The sequence below is a fragment of the Scyliorhinus torazame genome, chromosome 2, assembly GCF_047496885.1.
Source record: "Scyliorhinus torazame isolate Kashiwa2021f chromosome 2, sScyTor2.1, whole genome shotgun sequence".
Classification (NCBI taxonomy): Eukaryota; Metazoa; Chordata; class Chondrichthyes; order Carcharhiniformes; family Scyliorhinidae; genus Scyliorhinus; species Scyliorhinus torazame.
The window spans coordinates 344886473-344907116 of record NC_092708.1 but is presented as its reverse complement, the minus strand read 5'-3'; the positions used below and the strand labels follow the sequence as shown (position 1 = coordinate 344907116).

Below are 20644 nucleotides of genomic sequence, written 5' to 3'. Positions count from 1 at the left end.
AGCTAAGAATTGGGGCACATTGCATAGGTTAAATTTAACGCGGTTGGTGGAACAAATGGAGGAGGATTTCAAGAGATGGGATATGGTATCCATGTCACTGGCAGGGAGGGTGCAGGCGGTTAAGATGGTGGTCCTCCCGAGATTCCTCTTTGTGTTTCAGTGCCTCCCGGTGGTGATCACGAAGGCTTTTTTTAAAAGGATTGAAAAGAGCATCATGGGTTTTGTGTGGGCCGGGAAGACCCCGAGAGTGAGGAAGGGATTCTTACAGCGTAGCAGGGATAGGGGGGGCTGGCACTACCGAGCCTAAGTGAGTATTATTGGGCCGCTAATATTTCAATGGTGAGTAAGTGGATGGGAGAGGAGGAGGGAGCGGCGTGGAAGAGATTAGAGAGGGCGTCCTGTAGGGGGACTAGCCTACAGGCTATGGTGACAGCCCCATTGCCGTTCTCACCGAGGAACTACACCACAAGCCCGGTGGTGGTGGCTACACTGAATATCTGGGGACAGTGGAGACGGCATAGGGGAAAGACTGGAGCCTTGGGGGGGGGTCCCCGATAAGAAACAATCATAGGTTTACCCCGGGGGGAATGGATGGCGGATATGGAATGTGGCAAAGAGCAGGAATAACGCAACTGAAAGATCTGTTTGTGGATGGGAAGTTCGCGAGTCTGGGAGCGCTGACCGAGAAATATGGGTTGCCCCAAGGGAATGCATTCAGGTATATGCAACTGAGTGCTTTTGCGAGGCAACAGGTGAGGGAATTCCCCCAGCTCCCGACACAAGAGGTGCAGGACAGAGTGATCTCAAAGACATGGGTGGGAGATGGTAAGGTGTCAGATATATATATAGGGAAATGAGGGACGAAGGGGAGACTATGGTAGATGAACTAAAAGGGAAATGGGAAGAAGAGCTGGGGGAGGAGATTGAGGAGGGGCTGTGGGCAGATGCCCTAAGCAGGGTAAACTTGTCGTCCTCGTGTGCCAGGCTAAGCCTGATTCAGTTTAAGGTATTACACAGGGCGCATATGACTGGAGCACGGCTCAGTAAATTTTTTGGGGTGGAGGATAGGTGTGCGAGGTGCTCGAGAAGCCCAGCGAATCATACCCATATGTTTTGGTCATGCCCGGCACTACAGGGGTTTTGGATGGGGGTGACAAAGGTGCTTTCAAAAGTAGTAGGAGTCCGGGTCGAACCAAGCTGGGGGTTGGCTATATTTGGGGTTGCACAAGAGCCGGGAGTGCAGGAGGCGAGAGAGGCCGATGTTTTGGCCTTTGCGTCCCTAGTAGCCCGGCGCAGGATATTGCTAATGTGGAAAGAAGCCAAGCCCCCGGGGGTGGAGACCTGGATAAATGACATGGCGGGGTTTATAAAGCTCGAGCGGATTAAGTTCGTCCTAAGGGGGTCGGCTCAAGGGTTCACCAGGCAGTGGCAACCGTTCGTCGAATACCTCGCAGAAAGGTAGACTGAATGGAAAAAAGAAGGCAGCAGCAGCAGCCCAGGATCGGGGGGGGGGGGGGGGGGGAGGGGGAGGAGGGGGAGGGGAGGAGGAACCAGAAGGACTCTCAGGGTTGTTAATATATACTGTATAGTATGTATAGGTCGTTGCTACAGATAATTATATATTGGACTGTTAAATTATATTTTTGGAGAGTGTTACTTGTGACAAGGCAGTTGCCAATTAGGGCTAGTTTTCATTTTTGTTATTTATTATTTATTCATATTTTTGTTTATAAAATAGGTCATTGTTATTTGTGTTGTTATAATATTGTGTAAAGGATGCACAATGTACTGTGTTGGTTGACCAAAAATTTTCAATAAAATATTTATTTAAAAAAAAAAAAAAAATTTGTCAATCATGTCACACATGTCAAGTGATAGGGAAACCTCAAGCAGTGATAAAACCAGCACCCTTAATACCCATTCCAGCATTTGAGGAACCTTTTACAAGGGTCCTAATTGATTGTGTAGGACCACTTCCTAAAACAAAAAGTGGGAATCAATATCTTTTGACTATAATGGATGGGTCTACTAGGTTTCCAGAGGCCATTCCAGTATGTAATATTACAGCTAAAGGATTGTGGAGGAGTTACTTGAATTCTTTACTAGATATGGACTACCCACATAAATTCAATTGGATCAAGGATCAAATTTTACTTCAAGGTTATTCAAAGAAGTTATGGATAGCTTAGGAATAAAACAATTTAAATCAACTGCGTACCATCCAGAATCGCAGGGAGCGATAGAAAGGTGGCATCCGACATTAAAGACAATGTTGAGGGCGTATTGTCAAGATTATCCAGAGGATTGGGATAAAGGAATCCCATTCGTAATTTTTGCAATTAGGGTGCACCTAATGAGTCTACCAAATTTAGTCCTTTTGAACTAATTTTTGGTCATGAGGTAAGAGGACCACTTAAATTGATTAAGGAAAAATTGGTGGGTGAGAAATCGGAAATTACACGATTGGATTACGTGTCTAATTTTAGGGAACGATTAAATAGAGCAGGTGAATTGGCTAGACAATATTTGAAAGTTGCACAAAATGTGATGAAACGGGTAGCGGACAAGAAATCCAAAGTACGTAGTTTTGCCAGTGGGGATAAAGTTTTAGTGTTGTTACCAGTGGTAGGTGAGCCTTTAAAAGCCAGGTTTTGTGGACCGTATCAGATTGAAAAGAAATTAAGTGAGGTGAATTATGTGGTAAAAACACCAGATAGAAGGAAAACTCAGCGAGTGAATATGCTTAAAAGGTGCTTTGAAAGGGAAGGAGAGAAAAAGGAGGTTTTAATGATTCTATCTCAAAGTGACGAACCAAATCCAGATGACTGTGAATTTGACATACCTCAAATTAAATTGGAAAATGAGGATGTTCTTAAAAATTGGGATGAATTGTTAAGTTACCCTCCAGAGGAAAAACAAACTGACCTGAAAGAGTTATTGATATCACATGGGCAAGTTTGTAGAGATAAATTGGGAAGTACTCAAATGGCTATACATGATGTAGATGTGGTAAATGCTGTTCCAATCAAACAACATCCATATAAACTTAACCCTTTAAAATTGGTACAAGTTAACAGAGATTGAGAGTATGTTTAAAAATGGCATAATTGAAGTGGGTTGCAGCCAATGGAGCTCACCCATAGTGATGGTAAATAAACCAGACGGTACTCAGCGGTTGTGTGAGGACTGTATAGAAAGGTGAATGCAGTTACAAGAACGGACTCTTACCCTATCCCATGTTTGAAGGATTGCATTGAGAAAGTGGGACAATCTGCTTTTATTTCCAACTTCCAGACATGGAAAGAACATTTAAAACATTGTATGGAGTTCTTCGATCTACTGGAGGCGGGTTTGGTGATGAACCTAGCCGAAGGTGAATTTGGAGAAGCCCGAATCGCCTTCCTTGAGGAGTTTCCGCTACCCTCAAGACGAAGGGAGGCAATGCGATCTCTTAACATGAATGAATTTGATCGAACCTTTGTGCAAATGTTTTGTGGCGTGATTACTCCACTGATGGATTTGCTAAAGAAAGGTCAAAAATGTCAATGGACAGCGGTCTTTCAACAGGCATTTGACTACCCGAAAGCTGTGGTAACCAATGCTCCTGTATTGGAGAATTGCAAGGGACTCGGTGGTCAGATTGAACTAAAGTATCTGAATCTAAAGAGAGAGCCGAGGCGCAGACTAATGGATGGATCGTGCAGAGACTTTCTTGTTCAAAGAGACTGTCAATCGAGAAGGATTTCGGTTGGAGGAAGAAGAATGGGAAAAAGGGACTTTATTATTATGCCTGTTTGCGTGTGTTGTTTTGTTTAAAAAGGAGAAGGTATATTTACTGTGTACATTTCTTAGTGGATGGTGCAAAAGTGAAAAATGAAACCATCTTGAAGTTGATGGTTTATTTTTTTCTGGGGGGAGGTGTCATGTGAGAGTTCCTTTAAGAAATGAATGTTTAAGCAATGTACCTTTAAGAAATGGAGATGGTCATATTCCTGAAGTGATGTCAGGGGTTGGGCGGAGCTGAGCTCACTTCTGCTTTTGGTTTCAGTTTGAAAAAGCAGCTTGGCTGTGTCTGTGTTTCCAGAGAGCTGAAGGAAGAAAAGCAAGGTGCTGGAGCTGAAGTCAACCAAGCTGATATATCTCTGCCATCCAACAGAAAATATATATATATATATTATGTGACCTGGTGTGTTACTGTTTTGAAGGATTGAAGCCTTTTGGATGTTTGGAGGAACATTTTGAGGGATTATTTAGTGTTGTATTATTTAGGGGTTATCTTTGAAGTAAGGGGTGTTAAGGGATCCAATGTTTATTTAAAAGGTTGAGTTCATGGAATAAACCTTGTTTTGTGTTAAAAACCATGTGTCCATAATTGTAATATCACACCTGGGGAACAAGCCGTGTGCTTCAAAAGCAACAATCCATTAAAGGGGGAGGTTGGTTGAACTCCATGATACATTTTGGGGTTCTGAAAACACCGCTCCCATAACACAAAACACATGGAGGTGATGAGGAAGGAGATGGAGGTGGTATTGAAAGTGCTGGTGGGGTCGGCGGTATTGAGCGCAGTGGTGGAGGTGAGGCGCTGAAGGAAGTGGAAGAGACATTATTGCAGCACAGTGATCACTTACCTCGATGGGGAAGGAGATACGGAAGGTGATAGAGATCAACAAGGGTCTGCGAGCCAAAATGGACGACTTGGAAAACGGATCCAGGCGAAAGAATCTGAGGATTGTGGGTCTGCCCAAAAGAGTGGAAGGCCCGAGGCCGACTGAGTATTTTGCCACGATGTTTGCGAAGCTATTGGGGGCGGGGGATGATCCCTCCCGATATGAACTGGATCGGGCTCATCGGTCGTGGAGGCCTGTACCAAAGGAGAGTGAGCCGCCAAGAGTAGTGACTCTGTGTTTTCGTAGGTACAGTGTGACGGAGAAGGTCCTGTGCTGGGCAAAGCAGAAGTGGGCGGTGCAGTGGGCTGGAGCTGGTATACACGTATATCAGGACTTTACGGTGGAGCTGGCGAGGAGGCAGGCTGGCATAGTATACCCAGCTAAGTTGAGGGTGACCTACAAATCCAAGGACTTTTATTTTGGGACGGCAGAAGCAGCGGAGGAGTTTGCGAAGGCAGAAGGACTGTGGCTGAATTGAGAAATAGTCATGTACTGATGTAGCCTCATGTAACTGTATTTTTTCACTGCGTGCTGGTGTATGTGTTAAATGAGCCAACATTGTATATATTTAGACAAGGGAAGAGATGGGACTTTCACTTGCAATGTTGGTTCTTTGGGGCTGGGGTGTGTATGCAGGGTTTGTGTGCTAAAGGGGATTTCTTGGTTTTCCTGGGACCGGGCAAGGGGGAACGAGACCCGGGCGGGGGCCTCCATGCTAGCTGGTTTAAGCTGGCCAGTGAACGGGAGTGAGGTGGGGGGAGGGGCTGCGGCCATTGGAGCCTGGCAGAACAGGTTCCGATGAGTCTAGTTGGGGGGGAAGGAACAGAGGTGGGGGGGGAGGAGTTTTATAAGTGGAAGTGGAGGGGAGGAGTCGGAAGGGGGGGGGTTTACAATTTATGGGTGTCATTTATGGTACTCTTTCGGGCATTGAATGTTAGGGGGAGGGGGGGAGGGTGGACTCGATAGATCAATGGTGACCATAGGAGATTCCTGATTCCTTTTTATTTTTTTCCTGTGTTTTTCCCACTGTGCGAGGGTTTGTTTTATTTGATGCTTATATTGTCAGGTGGGGCGTTGTTTGGGTTGGTGGGTGGATGGGATCGTTGTTGTTGATAAGGGGATTGACTTTGTATTTGTTACCATTTACTGCTTGCCGGTGGGGTGTGAATTCTGAAGAAAATGTGAAAATGGAGAATAAAAATATTTTACAAAAAAAAATTGAAAAATTTCTGGGGAACTGCACCAAAAGAACACCTCACAAAAATAATTTTTAATCTATGATGTGCAGTACAGTCACTTCTAAAAGCACTGAGCGGCCTTGCATATCAGGCAATTAAAAATGCGACCAGTGCCAACAGCTTAAAAATGCTGAAAATTGAACCACTTAGAAAGACAGGTGAAAATTTGTTAAAGAAAGTGATAGACTTTTCAAGTTCAGTTAATATTTATAAACTTTTTGTAGTTACATACCCTTGAATTATATCTGATGATAGAGAGCCTCCGATAATCATTGTTCTCGATTGAAATTTTGTAATTAGCATGGAGCAAGTGAACAATCTACGTGAAATTCAAGCCATGCGCAGACTGAGTTTACATCCTAATATTCTTCAATTACATGAAGTGGCCTAGTAAGTATTGCTTCATTGATACATTTAGTAAGTAATTAAATACATTCATAAATAACATTTTATAGATCTGACTGTTTTATACTTGCAGCTGAGTTGAAGCAAAATGTCTGAATCTGAGAAGTGCTTTGCATTCTCACGAAGTATGGTGTACCGATACTCATTACTCACCAATAATGTGTTTATGCCGTACCGGCCTCCCCGAACAGGCGCTGGAATGTGGCGACTGAGGGCTTTTCACAGTAACTTCATTGAAGCCTACTTGTGACAATAAATTATTATTATATAGCCTCTGGTTAATGCTGTAAAACATTTTGAATATTTATTTTTATACTCTGACTGTTTACTGTCAGTTATGCATGCAGATTTTCTGACTTTCTGGTCAATTGATAGAATCTCCATTCCATTGTTTCCTTGCTTAAAACTGCAGTATAAAGAATTGTATTCGAACAAAACACACCTCGCCTCACTTTTTTTAGCAAGCTTTTATTGTAGAAAATCTTTAAAATGCTAAATACACAAGGGATTTACTGCTTCCACTATGCTATTAATTGTAATAAATATTTCTACTCATGGTCACTTTTGTGCCCTCTCTTCTCCATGAAGGCATTCACTGCTTACTGACATTACTTGCCTCCAGTTTCTTGCAAACTGCCCATTATTTATGTTTCAGCTTTGACTTTGGACACTAGCAAGATTGTTTGTCAACCAAAGAGGAGAGAGTTAGTTGGGAAGAGACAATAGACAGTCGGGGCTGATTCTGATCTTTAGGAACGTAGGAAATAAGAGCAGGAGTAGGCCATTTGGTCCCTCAAACATGCTGCGCCATTTGACTAGATCATGGCTGATCTTCTACCTCAGTTCCTGTTTCCCGCACTCTCCGTATCCCTTAACGTTTTTAATATCTAGAAATCTATCAACCTCTGCCTTGAACAACTGAGTCTCCACAGCCCTCTGCAGTAGAGAATTCCAAAGATTCACCACCCTCTAGAGTGAAGAACTTCTCTGGATAACAGTCTTAAATGGCCTACCTCTTATTCTAAAACTGTTGCCCTGGTTCTAGATCCTTCAGAAGGGGAAACATCCTTCCTGCACCTATCCTGTCAAGCTCTATAATATTTTTGTCTGCTTCATTGAAATCGCCTCTCATTCTTCTAAATGCTATAGAATTTTAAAAAACTAATTCAAGGGGTATATACTTCGCTGGCTCAGCTAGCATTTATTGCTCATCCCTAATAGCCCTTGAAAAGATGGTGGTGTGCTGCTGCCTTGAACCACTGTAGTCCCAAGTATGGGCGGCATGGTAGCACAGTGGTTAGCATTGTCGGTTCACAGCGCCAGGGTCCCAGGTTCGATTCCCGCTTGGGTCACTGTCTATGCGGAGCCTGCACCTTCTCCCCTCATCTGTGTGGGTTTCCTCCGGGTGCTCTGGTTTCCCCCCACATGTCCTGAAAGACGTGCTGGTTAGGTGAATTAGACATTCTGAATTCTCCCTCTGTGTACCTGAACAGGTGCCGGAATGTGGCGACTAGGGGCTTTTCAAAGTAACTTCATTGCAGTGTTAATGTAAGCCTACTTGTGACACTAATAAAGATTATTATGTGGTGTCGGTAAACCACAGTGCTGTTCAGGGAGCTCCAGGATGTCAGGGGTGACCCAGCGACCGTGAAAGAATGGTGATATATTTACAAGTTAGGATGGTGCATGGTTTCAAGTGGAACTTCCAGATGGTCGTGTTCCCATGTATCTGCTGTCCTTTTCCGTCTCGATGGTAGTGGTTGGGGGTTTGAAAGGTGCAGCCTAAGGATATTGGTGAGTTCCTGCAGTGCATTGTGAAGATGGTATGCAAATATACCACAGTGTGTTGGTGGTGGAGGGAGTGAGTGTTTGTGGATGGAGTGCTGATCAAGTGGGCTACTTTGTCCAGGATCGTGTCAAGCATCTTGAGTGTTCTAGGAGCAGCACTCATCCAGACAAGGGGACTGTATTCCATCACATGTAGGCCCAGTCTCCTCAATCTTTCACTTTAGGACAATCCTACCATGTCAGTAATCAGTCTGTGAACCTTCGCTATTTCAAGTATATCCTTCCTTGGGTAAGTGGACCAATACTCCAGGTGCAGTCTTACCAGGATTCCATAAAATTGCAGCAAGACTGTTTTACTCTTGGGGCAGCATGGTTGCGCAGTGGTTAGCCTCACAGCGCCAAGGTCCCAGGTTCGATCCCGGCCCTAGGTCACTGTCCGTGTGGAGTTTGCACATTCTCCTCGTGTTTGCGTGGATTTCACCCCCACAGCCCAAAGATGTGCAGGGGAGGTGGATTGGCCACGCTAATTTGCCCTTTAATTGGCAAAAATGAATTGGGTACTCTAAATTTAAAAAAAAAAGACTGCTTTACTCTTGATACTCTGGGGAGACAGTGGCAGAGTGCTAATGCCCTGGATAGGTAATCCAGCAGCCCAGGCTAATGCTCTGGGGACAATGATTCAAATCCCACCATGGTCTTTGGTGGAATTTAAATTTAGTTAATAATCTGGAATTGGAAAGCTCATCTCATAATTGTGACCATGAAACCATTGTCACTTGTAAAAACCCACTGGTTTACTAATCTCTTAAAGGAAATCTGTCCTGATGTATGTGTGACCCCAGACCCCCAGCAATGTGGTTGACACTTAACTGCCCTCTGAAGTGGTGACATGGGGACAATCCGTGATGCAAAACAAATACTGGGCTTGCCAGTGACATGCACATCGCATGAAATTTAAAAAACCCCACTTCATCCTTTTGCAATAAAGACCAACATACCATTTCCCTTCCTAATTGCTTGCTGTACCTGCATGTCTGCTTTCAGTGACGAATGAACAAGTACACCCTTTGGGCATCAACACTTCTCAATCTCTCATTTAAGAAATAGTCTGCATTTCTGCTTTCCTACCAAAGTGCATAACATCACATTTTTTCCATGTTATATTGTTAAGAACCCTGCTGATGTTGAATGCGATGGTTATCCCAAAACCCAAAAGGGTAACTTGGAACACGGTCTTTAGTAGTGTATGTTTTCAATTTGCTATACTGTGAGAAGATATTTATGCAAACCAGGGAGGATTAATCAATAGATCAATTAATAAAGAATATTTATTAATTTAAAAGAAAAACATTTGGCAAGAAGGACTATAATATACTACAACAGTACACTTAACTGCACTGATGGCTATACACACAAGTATTTAATGAAGTTACCCCTTTGTTCCCAACTGCCTTGGTTTCCTGAACTCTGAGACACTCTTGTACCCAAACAACATCCAATATTATCTAATTCTGGGAGAAATCCAGCAGTTAATTACCATGCACAGGTTATTTGTCCATTTTTGGAAATTTAGTTTCAGAGAAGGCATAATCTTCTTGGTTTGAGTTTTGGATTTTAACCTGCTGCCATTTAGCAATAACTTGTTTTCAGGGGTGAAACTGGTATGCTAGTATATTCACCCTGTTTTCTGCAGCTGGGTGTGGCTATAATTGTAACTGACTCTACTGTGTCTCTTTCTCCAGTTATTGTGCTATGGATCCCGTACCCCTCAATTTAAATAAAATAAAAAATAAAAAAATTAAAATACATTTTTATTTTTAAATTTTTAAATTTTCCAATTAAGGGGCAATTTAGCGTGGCCAATCCACCTAACCTGCACATCTTTGGGTTGTGGGGGTGAAACCCACACAGACATGGGGAGACTGTGCAAACTCCACACGGCCGGGATTCTAACCCGGGTCCTGAGCGCCGCAGTCCCAGTGCTATCCACTGCGCCACATGCCGCCCCATACCTCTCAATTTTGAAGTTGTCTATACCGCATTGTTTTCCCCTAGTCACATAGGTAAACACTTGCTTTTCTCACTGGTATAACACCCCTTCAGACCGCTGCCCTTATCAATTCCCCTTTTTATTTTAATCCGATTTTCATTATTTAGTTTGAAATTTTCCCCAGTTGCCATGTCCATGCCCACTTACTTAGCCTGTCTATATCCTCTTGAAGCCTCTTTGCATCCCTCTTGCAACTCCCATTTCCGCCTAGTTTTGGAATTAATACATTTAGTCCCCACATTCAAATTATTGGCAGAGACCGTGAGTAGCTGAGGCCCAAACACTGATCCTTGTGGTACTCGAGAGTCACAGCCTGCCTAGCTGAGAATGACGCTATTATTCCAACGAATGCATTACATCCACTTATCTATTCTGCAAGTTACATTCTCAAAAAAGGTTTGTCAATCATGATTTGCCTTTCAAAATTAACAATTGCAAACAGGAACTATGGGGTGATCTTTCCCTCCCTAACTCAATTAAAGCATCAGCTGAGTTGGCACAGATCCTACTCATCCACATTAAATTTCACCTGCTAACTTACATGTGTCTTCCTGCAATCCTTTCAAATTATTAATGCTTCTATTCTCAAGTATTGGAAACACAATCTCAACATTTTCCAATTCTAGATCATCAATGTATACTGAGAATAAAACTGACCCCAGGTGTACATAATTTTCAACCTTTCACCATTTATCTCTTTTCTGTCTGTCAACCATGCTGCTACATTTCCTCATCCATAGAATGCTACAGTGCAGAAGGAGGGAATTCAGCCCATCGAGTCTGCACCGACACTCTGAAAGAGCACCCTACCTAGATCCAATTCCCTGCCCTAACCCTGTAACCCCACATTTTATTTTTGGATCCACATCATTTTTTTAGTGCATCCAAGGGGCCATTTAGCATGGCCTATCCACTTAACATGCACATCTTTGGACTGTGGGAGGAAACCCATGCAGACACTGGGAGAACAGGCAAACTCCACACCATCTATGGACCAGAATTTTCCTAACAAAATCTCATTAGATACTTTATGAAACACTTCCTAAAAATCCATTTATATATTACACCTGTCCAATTACTGGCCTAAATTATGTAATTAGCTGATATTTTGTAGCAGCGATTTTTGCTTGCAGTGCAGTTTTTCTGCTGTAAGAACATTGGCATTTTTTCCCAAAACGCATTGATGTATATGGACTAATTTTGCTCCTATATTCCTATGGTATATGCACGCGTAGGATCAGTATTCTGTCCATATATATGTGTGCATGATGGCACTTTAATCTTTGGGGGAAAACCAGAATGCTAATACTACCTACACCTATCTCTGTGAACATGAGAAGTAGAACTTATTCTTTTACTTTTTCCACAGCTAGTGGTTTATGAGGGAGACCAAGCATGTGCTTATGTCTGTTTCTATAGCTAGTTAATAATAATCTTTATTAGTATTACAAGTAGGCTTACATTGACACTGCAATGAAGTTACTGTGAAAATCCCCTAGTTGCCACACTCTGGCACCTGTTTGGGTACACTGAGGGAGAATTCGGAATGTCCAATTCACCTAACAAGTACGTCTTTCGGGACTTGTGGGAGGAAACCCACGCAGGCATGAGGAGAACGTGCAGACTCCGCACAGACAGTGACCCAAGCCAGGAATCAAACTTGGGTCTCTGGAGCTGTGGAGCAACAGCGCTACCGTGCTGCCTGTTTTTCCTGGAACAGTCGCTAACCTGCCGCCAGAGGCTATAGCTTGGGGGTGGGCACCACTCTGCATCACTCTCCTGCTCATACTGCCTGCCGTAGGCATATTGGAAGGATTTACAGGTCGTAAATCTACCTGTTTGGTCACGGAATGAATGCCATCAAGTCCTGGAGCTGGCTCAGGGGTACAGGTGCTACCTACTACACCATAAGAACTCCCCAGAACTTATTGTTTGAAGCTAATAAGTTTATAAAAAATAAAAAAATGATTACTTATGTTTGTCACAATATACAATGGATTCTGCACACACCCCACTTCAGGTGTAACGAATGCAACGCTTAATCGTGAAGCCACTGTGAAGAGTAGGAATTCTTGGAAAATCTACCCTTTTATTCCTTCTGTCAATTTTCTAACTTCTCCACCTTCTGTGAAGTTTGTGCTGAAGTACTGGTTCCATTGGTTCAATATCCAGCCAGTTTTCATGTATGAAATAAAAAACAGTGAATGTTTGCAGACTATTTGAGCATAGAGGCAATGGGAAATAGGGTCAATGTTGGTGTTTTCTTTTATACAGTGTTATAAAATAGTTGGAATTAAAATTGAAACTTTAAATTGAAATTTAAAAATGGAGACCAGAAAATTAGTTATCTATAACACTAGACTGGATTGAGTAATCTGGAAATTATTCAGGATACACGTGCTTCTGGATTTTATTTATAGAACATAATCAAACATGTGAATAGCTACCCATGTATGATGTACAATCTTTTCTACTGAAGGTCTGCTAAATACTTTTATCCAAATGTCCTGTTGTTTATCAAATTTTGCAATGTATATGTTCTTACATTTTTCTAATGTTAACTGATCCTTTTTCCATTGTGAAACTTTGCATGCTCAGTTTCATGCTGTGTTGCTGCTTCTACGTACTAGTTGATATATAAATTAAACTTGATTGAGCCTGTGCGCCTTGGTCTGATGAAAGAGATCGAAGTGGTCAGTATCCCAGGTGATCTCCACAATTAGAGAAAATTATTAATCCTGAGCTCGCTTTCCTATTGAAAATTTTAATGAATAAAATAGGCTAATTACTTATGGAAACTATCTTTTTTGGCTGTAATCAGAAGAATAAAATGCTAAGAGACAGTCCAAACTAACAACAGCATCATAGTATCCATATTTTTGCTGTACAACAGAGGTTGTTGAAAATCAGTCATGAGCTGGAAGCCTAACCAATTTCCTCTTCATAACCCCGAAGTACTGAAGTCAACTACCGTGCCTCAGTTATTATGAGTGAAAATTGTTATCTCAGCATACCCCAAGATTGGAATGTGAGAACTTTTAGGACTGTTTGCTGTTCAGTATTTTATTGGGGGAACAAATTCATGAATATATTGGTACCACAAGACACTCTGGTAATAAAGCAAATCTATAATTGCAGTATTAAGTAGAATTTTTGAGAAATGTAGGCTATGGAAAGGTTGCAGTTTGAGAAGGTTTTAAGAGCTACAATTGTTTATCAGGTTGAAAGCCAAATGGATTCACAAGCTGTCCACTCCCAAGTTACAGTGAAATGGCAGCCTCTTTTTAACTGCAGAGGCTTATTAACATTCTGCTGATATTGCAGGAAAAGTCTGCAGTTGACGACCCTGCTGAACAAACCATTAGCAAACTGGCTTGGGTATTTTTGCTTCACTGTGGGATCCTGCAAATGCCTCCGTCAGAACTCTGGAAGGCCCTGAAGTCAAAGAAGTTGAGAGAGGTGGTGACTTTGACGGCCTTAACGACATGTTAAGGAAGCTGATCTTCTGCCAGTAGACTGTGTCCCTGGTGTGATCACCTGCAAGCCACACCTCTCTGTCGTTCCCCTCTCTGCTTTTGAGCAGCAGGCTTATGAGATGCCCCTACTAGCACTGGCCATCTTGACCCAATTCTGAGGTCCAAACAAACACAGCATGAATAGCACCCATGCTGATGCGGTAGATAAGAGCTCCAAAGTGCTGATTAAACATACAAAACTCCTAACCGTGGATGGCACTTCTAAAGTTGTAAGGTTAAACTTTCAACACCGATAAGGTGAACAAAATCTTTAGACAAACAGGCAAGAAAGCATCTGTGAGATCCGTTGTTGGCCAGCCATATATTCAGTCTTCCTCAAATGCATTGCGTTCTCACCTTACTTTCACTGGCAAATTCCAGGAATTGTAAGGATGAACTTTCAAAACCTTTAGACATGCCGGCAAGAAAGCATCTGTGAGATATCAGTTACTGGCCAGCCATGTATTCTGTCTTCTCAAATGCCATTCCGAATCACTTTACTTGCGCTGGCAAATTCCAGAGTGCCCATGGACCCACAGTTAAATGACATGTTACTATTGTAATAATTAAGCAATTAACATTTTAAAATTGATAACCTGGACTGGATGACACCCCATGAATTAGTGGATCACATGGCAGTGGATGTCCAGCTCGTAGCTGATGCCATCCGTGACCGTAAGATTGTCGTGCTCGGACCCAATGCCACTCGTGATACCAAGGAGGCACAGGTGTGCAGTGAATTCTGCCGGAGTGCACCCTGCTTGAACTGAATTTCACATTGGCCCAAAGCCTGGAACCTTCCCTTGGAAGTCGGAGCCCACAGTCCAAGCAGACTTGCTGAAATGTCCTCTGGTGATATCACCAACCTTCTTTCTGGATTTACTTGTAAAATATTTTATTTTTAACTATGCACCAGTTTCTCCATCAAAGTACTGCTGAGGTGAGAATTGACATTCCAGTGAAGGTCTGAATCTTTTAACACTCAATCACAAACTGCACTTGAACTCATTACAAAATTGAAGCTGAAAATGGAATACTTGAGGAAAAGCACTTTAAAATCTAGGTTTAAAGCATCTTTTATTTCCACGACACCTGAATAAATGTAACTAACTGGTTTTGTTCCTTCTTGGCTGTTTCTTTCCAGTGATAAGAGGTCTGGGTCTCTTGCTCTAATATGTGAACTAATGGACATGAATATCTATGAGCTTATACGAGGTCAGTATTATTATATTGACTGACTTCTAATAAATTGCTTACATTATTCAATAATAGAAAAGTCATATCTAAGTTATTTTCCATACTGTAACCGTTTCTAAATGATTCCTGGGATGTGGGTATCATGGCAAGGCTAGCATTTATTGCCCATCTCTAATTTCCTTTGAGAAGGTGGTAGTGAGCCACTTACTTGAACCACTGCAGTTAGAATCTATATAATCCCTCCAGTGCAGAAGAAAGCCATTCAGCCCATCAAGTCTGCACCAACTCTCTGAAAGGCCCACTGTCCTGCCCTATCCCCGCAACCGCGTGTATTGATCATGGCCAATCCACCTTACCTGTATATCTTTGGACTGTGGGAGGAAACCAGAGCACCCAGAGGAAACCCACGCAGACACTAGGAGAACGTGCAAACTGAAAACTCCACACCGTGTTACCCAAGGCCTGAATCAAATCCAGGACCCTGGTGCTGTGAGGCAGCAGTGCTAACCACTGTGCCACCGTGCTGCCCTTCTTGTGGCCTAGATGCAGACACTCTGCTGTTAGGGAGGGAGTTCCAGGATATTGATCAGCGATAGTGAAGCAACAATAATTTCCAGGTCAGGATGATGTGTGACTTGGAAGGGAACTTGCAGTTGGTGGTGTTCCCTTGCACCTGTTCTTCTAGCTTGTAAGAGGTTGGAGGTTTGGCAGGTGCTGTCGAAGGAGCACTGGAGAGTTGCTGCAGTGCATCTTGTAAATGTACTCATTACTACCAATATTCTAGTGGTAGAGGGAGTGAATACTTAAGATGGTGGATGGGATGGCCATCAAGCAGGCTGCACTGCCCTGGATTGTGTCAAGGTTCTTGAGGGTTGTTGCACACATCCAGGTAAGTGGAGAGTACTCCTCGCACACTTGACTTCTGCCTTGTAGATGGTGGAAAGGCTTTGAGGAGTTGGGATATTAGTTACCCACTGGAGACTTCTCAGTCTCTTAACCTCCCCTTATAACCACGCTACTTTTTTCATACTGACGGTCGCAACCTGTGGGTGGGTCGCGGGAGGGTCATTGAGTGACCGATTGTTCCCGATTGCGGGAGAAGCAGCCAGTAGCCGTAACCAACTTTTGAGAATGCTGACCATTGCTGGCTTTTACGTTGAAAATGACGGCCACGGACTTCCGGGTTGCGGCGATGCGGAGCTAAGCCGCGCGAGTCGGCAGCTCCCGCAGAAGCTGACTTTTGGGCCCGCTAACGGAGCCCCAACGGACCTGTTTTTAAAAAAAAAAAAAAAAAAACAACCCGTGGGGAAGAACGGAGGAAGCCCCCTACAGCCCTGCATGGACCGGACCCGCAGTGAAACGGCGAGGAAAGCGGCCCTGGAGCAGCGGGAGAAGAAAGAAGAAAAAAACAAAATGGCGGCGCCCACGGTCAGAGAGGAGATGAAAGAGTTCATCAAGTGCTGCTTCGAGGAGCTGCGTAAGGAGATGGTGGCGCCTATACTGGCAATGGTGGAAAAACTTGGAGCAACCCAGAAAGCACAAGAGGTGAAGATTCAGGAGATCCAGGAAAAAGTGAGTGAGAACGACGACGAGCTCGTGGGCCTGGCGAAGAGAGTGGAGTGGCACGAGGCGCTGCACAGGACGTGGGCGGGAAGACTCGAAGACCTGGAGAACAGATCAAGGAGAAACAACTTGAGGATCCTGGGTCTCCCAGAAGGAATGGAGGGGGCCGATGCCGCGGCATATGTGGGCACAATGATCGGGACGCTGATGGGTGTGGAGGCCCCCCCCGAGATTGCTGGAGCTGGATGGGGCGTACCGAGTGCTAGTGAGGAAGCCCAATGCAAAAGAGCCGCCAAGGGCGATGGTGGTGAGATTTGACCGGTTTACGGACAGAGAGAGGGTCCTGAAATGGGCCAAGAAGGAACGGAGCAGCAAGTGGGACAATGCGGAGATCAGAATATACCCGGACTGGAGCGCGGAGGTCGCTAAGCAGAGAGCGGGTTTCAACCGGGCCAAAGCAGTGCTGCACCGGAAAGGAGTGAAATTTGGAATGCTGCAGCCAGCGCGACTGTGGATCACACATAATGGCCAACACCACTACTTCGAAACGCCCGAAGAGGCGTGGACCTTTATATTAGCTGAAAAATTGGACTCTAATTGAGGGTTTAAGTGGGAGGGGGGTGTTTGAGGGGTGAAGTATGATGGTTGTTGTACATAGGGGGTCAACCACGCGCAGGAAAGGATATATGGGCTGGGGGAGAGGGACAAGGCCATGACAGGAGCTGCGCCATGGGGGGCGGGGCGGGGCAGGCTTTGGGAAGCGTGGGGTTGTCTTTCCCACGCGCGGCAAAAAAGAAAAAGGCAGGAAGGGGAACAAAGGAATGTACATTGATTGGGAGATTCACACACGGGGGGGTTAAAGGGATGGCAGGGGAAGCCGGGGTCAGCAGGTGTCAGCTGACTTACGGGAGGGATATGGGGGGAGCAAAAAAGCTAGACGGGGATCTAGCGGGGGGGGGGGGGGGGGGGGAAAGGGTTGCTGCTGCACTGGCCGAAAGAGAACGGGACACAGAAGAGGTGGGGGGTGGGGGTGGAAAGGGTTGCTGCTGCACTGGCCGAAAGAGAACGGGACACAGAAGAGGTGGCTGGGACGGGGGTCTCCCAGCTGGGGGACTGGAGATTGAGGGAGACGCGGACAAGGGACTGGCCCAGAAAAGGAAATGGCTGATAACGTGGAACGTGAGGGGCCTGAATGGGCCGGTGAAGCGGGCTCGAGTGTTCGCGCGCTTGAAGGGAATGAAGGCAGATGTGGCAATGCTCCAAGAGACACACCTGAAGGTGGCGGACCAGGTCAGGTTAAGAAAGGGATGGGTAGGACAGGTATTTCACTCGGGATTGGACGCAAAAAATAGAGGGATGGCAATTCTGGTGGGAAAGCATGAGGCCAAGACTATCGTAGCGGATAATGGAGGGAGATATGTGATGGTGAGTGGTAGGTTGCAAGGTACGTGGGTGGTGTTGGTAAATGTATACGCCCCGAACTGGGATGATGCTGGATTCATGAAGCGCATGTTGGGACGCATTCCGGACCTGGAGGTAGGAGGACTAATAATGGGAGGGGACTTCAATACGGTGCTGGACCCAGCACTGGACCGCTCCAGATCAAGGATGGGAAGGAGGCCGGCAGCGGCCAAGGTACTTAGGGGGTTTATGGATCAGATGGGGGGAGTGGACCCATGGAGGTTTGCAAGACCGCAGGCCAGGGAATTTTCTTTTTTCTCCCACGTGCATAAGGCTTACTCCCGGATAGATTTCTTTGTTCTGGGCAGGGCGCTCATCCCGAGAGTGGGGGGGACGGAGTATTCGGCCATAGCCATTTCGGACCATGCCCCGCACTGGGTGGAACTGGAGCTGGGAGAGGAGAGGGACCAATGCCCGCTGTGGCGGCTGGATGTGGGACTGCTGGCCGATGAGGTGGTGTGTGGGAAGGTGAGGGGGTGTATTGAAAGGTACTTGGAGGCCAACGACAACGGGGAGGTGCGAGTGGGGGTGGTATGGGAGGCGGTGATCTGGGGAGAGCTGATCTCCATCAGGGCTCATCGGGAGAAGATAGAGGGAATGGAAAGGGAGAGGCTAGTGGGGGAGATCTTGCGGGTGGACAGGAGATACGCAGAGGCCCCGGAGGAAAGATTACTTGGGGAAAGGCGACGGCTCCAGACGGAGTTTGACCTGCTGACCACGGGCAAGGCGGAGGCACAGTGGAGGAAGGCGCAAGGGGCGACTTACGAGTACGGGGAAAAGGCTAGTCGGATGCTGGCGCACCAGCTCCGTAAGAGGGCGGCAGCGAGGGAAATAGGGGGAATCAAAGATGGAAGGGGAGCCACGGTTCGAAGTGCAACGAAAATAAATAAGGTATTTAAGGACTTCTATGAAGAGCTGTACAGATCCCAGCCCCCAGGGGGGGGAAGGGGGGATGAGGCGATTCCTGGACCAGCTGGGGTTCCCAAGGGTGGAGGAGCAGGAGGCGGTTGGTTTGGGGGCACCAATTGGGCTGGAGGAGTTGAGTAAGGGTTTGGGGAGCATGCAGGCGGGGAAGGCCCCGGGGCCGGACGGGTTCCCGGTGGAATTCTATAGAAAATATGTGGACCTGCTGGCCCCGCTACTAGTGAAGACCTTAAACGAGGCAAGAGAGGAGGGAACCCTGCCCCAGACAATGTCGGAGGCGACAATCTCCCTGATTCTAAAGCGAGACAAGGGTCCACTGCAATGTGGATCGTACAGGCCGATTTTGCTCCTCAATGTGGATGCTAAGCTATTGGCGAAGGTACTGGCCACTAGGATTGAGGACCAGGGGTGATTCACGAGGATTCGTAAAGGGCAGGCAGTTAAATACCAATGTGCGGCGGCTCTTAAACGTGATAACGATGACATCGGAGGAGGGAGAGGCGGAGATAGTGGCAGCTGTGGACGCGGAAAAAGCCTTTGACCGAGTAGAATGGGAGTACCTCTGGGAGGTATTGCGCAGGTTTGGGTTCGGGGGAGGGTTTATTAGATGGGTTAAGCTCCTTTACAGCGCCCCGGTGGCGAGCGTAGTGACAAACCGGCGGAGGTCGGAGTACTTTCGGCTGTACCGAGGGACGAGACAGGGGTGTGCCCCCTGTCCCCCCTGTTGTTTGCATTGGTGATCGAACCCTTGGCCATATCACTTAGGGAGTCTCAAAAATGGAGGGGGATAGTCCGCGGGGGAGAGGAACATCGGGTATCGCTATATGCGGATGACCTGCTGCTATACGTGGCGGACCCAATGGAGGGGATGGTGGAGGTCATGCAGACTCTGAAGGAGTTTGGAGAGTTCTCGGGCTACAAGCTTAATGTAGAGAAGAGTGAGCTTTTTGTATTACAGGCAGGGGACCAAGAAACAGGGATAGGGGACCTACCGCTGAGGAGGGCGGAGAGGAGTTTTCGGTATCCAGATAGCCAGAAGTTGGGGGGCCCTACATGAACTGAATTTGACGAGGGTGGTGGAGCAAATGGAGGAGGATTTTAAAAAATGGGACATGCTCGCGCTCTCGCTGGCGGGTAGGGTGCAGTCGGTCAAAATGGTGGTCCTTCCAAGGTTTTTGTTTGTGTTTCTGTGCCTCCCCATCGTGATCACCAAGGGCTTTTTCAAGAGAGTAGGTAGGAGTATTATTGGGTATGTGTGGGCAAATAAGACCCCGAGGGTTAGGAGAGGGTTCTTGGAACGCAACAGGGACCGAGGAGGGTTGCCAACCCTAAAGAGTTACTACTGGGCAGCAAATGTGGCGATGATCCGTAAGTGGGTTATGGAGGGGGAGGGGGCGGCATGGAAGAGGATGGAGATGGCGTCTTGTAAAGGAACGAGCCTAGGGGCGTTGGTAACGTCATCGCTGCCGCTCTCGCCGACAAAATACACCACAAGCCCGGTGGTGGCGGCAACACTAAAGACCTGGGGCCAGTGGAGAAGACACGGGTGCAATGGGAGCATCGGTGTGGTTCCCGATCAGGGGTAACCACCGGTTTGTCCCGGGGAAGATGGACGGGGGGTTCCAAGGCTGGCATCGGGCGGGGATAAGAAGAATGGGGACATGTTCATTGACTGGACATTTGCGAGCCTAGGGGCACTGGAGGAGAAATTTGAGTTACCCCCGGGAAATGCATTTAGATATATGCAGGTGAGGGCTTTTGTGAGGCGACAGGTGAGGGAATTTCCGTTGCTCCCGCCACAAGAAGTTCAAGATAGGGTGATCTCGGGGGTAT

At 45.9% G+C, this 20644-nt stretch overlaps 1 protein-coding gene across 7 annotated transcripts in view; it reads left to right on the top strand.

The window, feature by feature from the left end:
• LOC140403127 (MAPK/MAK/MRK overlapping kinase-like) overlaps positions 1 to 20644 on the top strand; it is a 407571-nt gene that overhangs the window by 89202 nt on the left and 297725 nt on the right. For all 7 annotated transcript variants that reach the window (XM_072490807.1, XM_072490826.1, XM_072490798.1 and 4 more), the window contains 2 exons: positions 6209 to 6298; positions 14811 to 14881. In XM_072490807.1, the coding sequence (XP_072346908.1) occupies positions 6209 to 6298; positions 14811 to 14881 (161 nt within the window). The remainder of the gene's footprint in view (positions 1 to 6208; positions 6299 to 14810; positions 14882 to 20644) is intronic.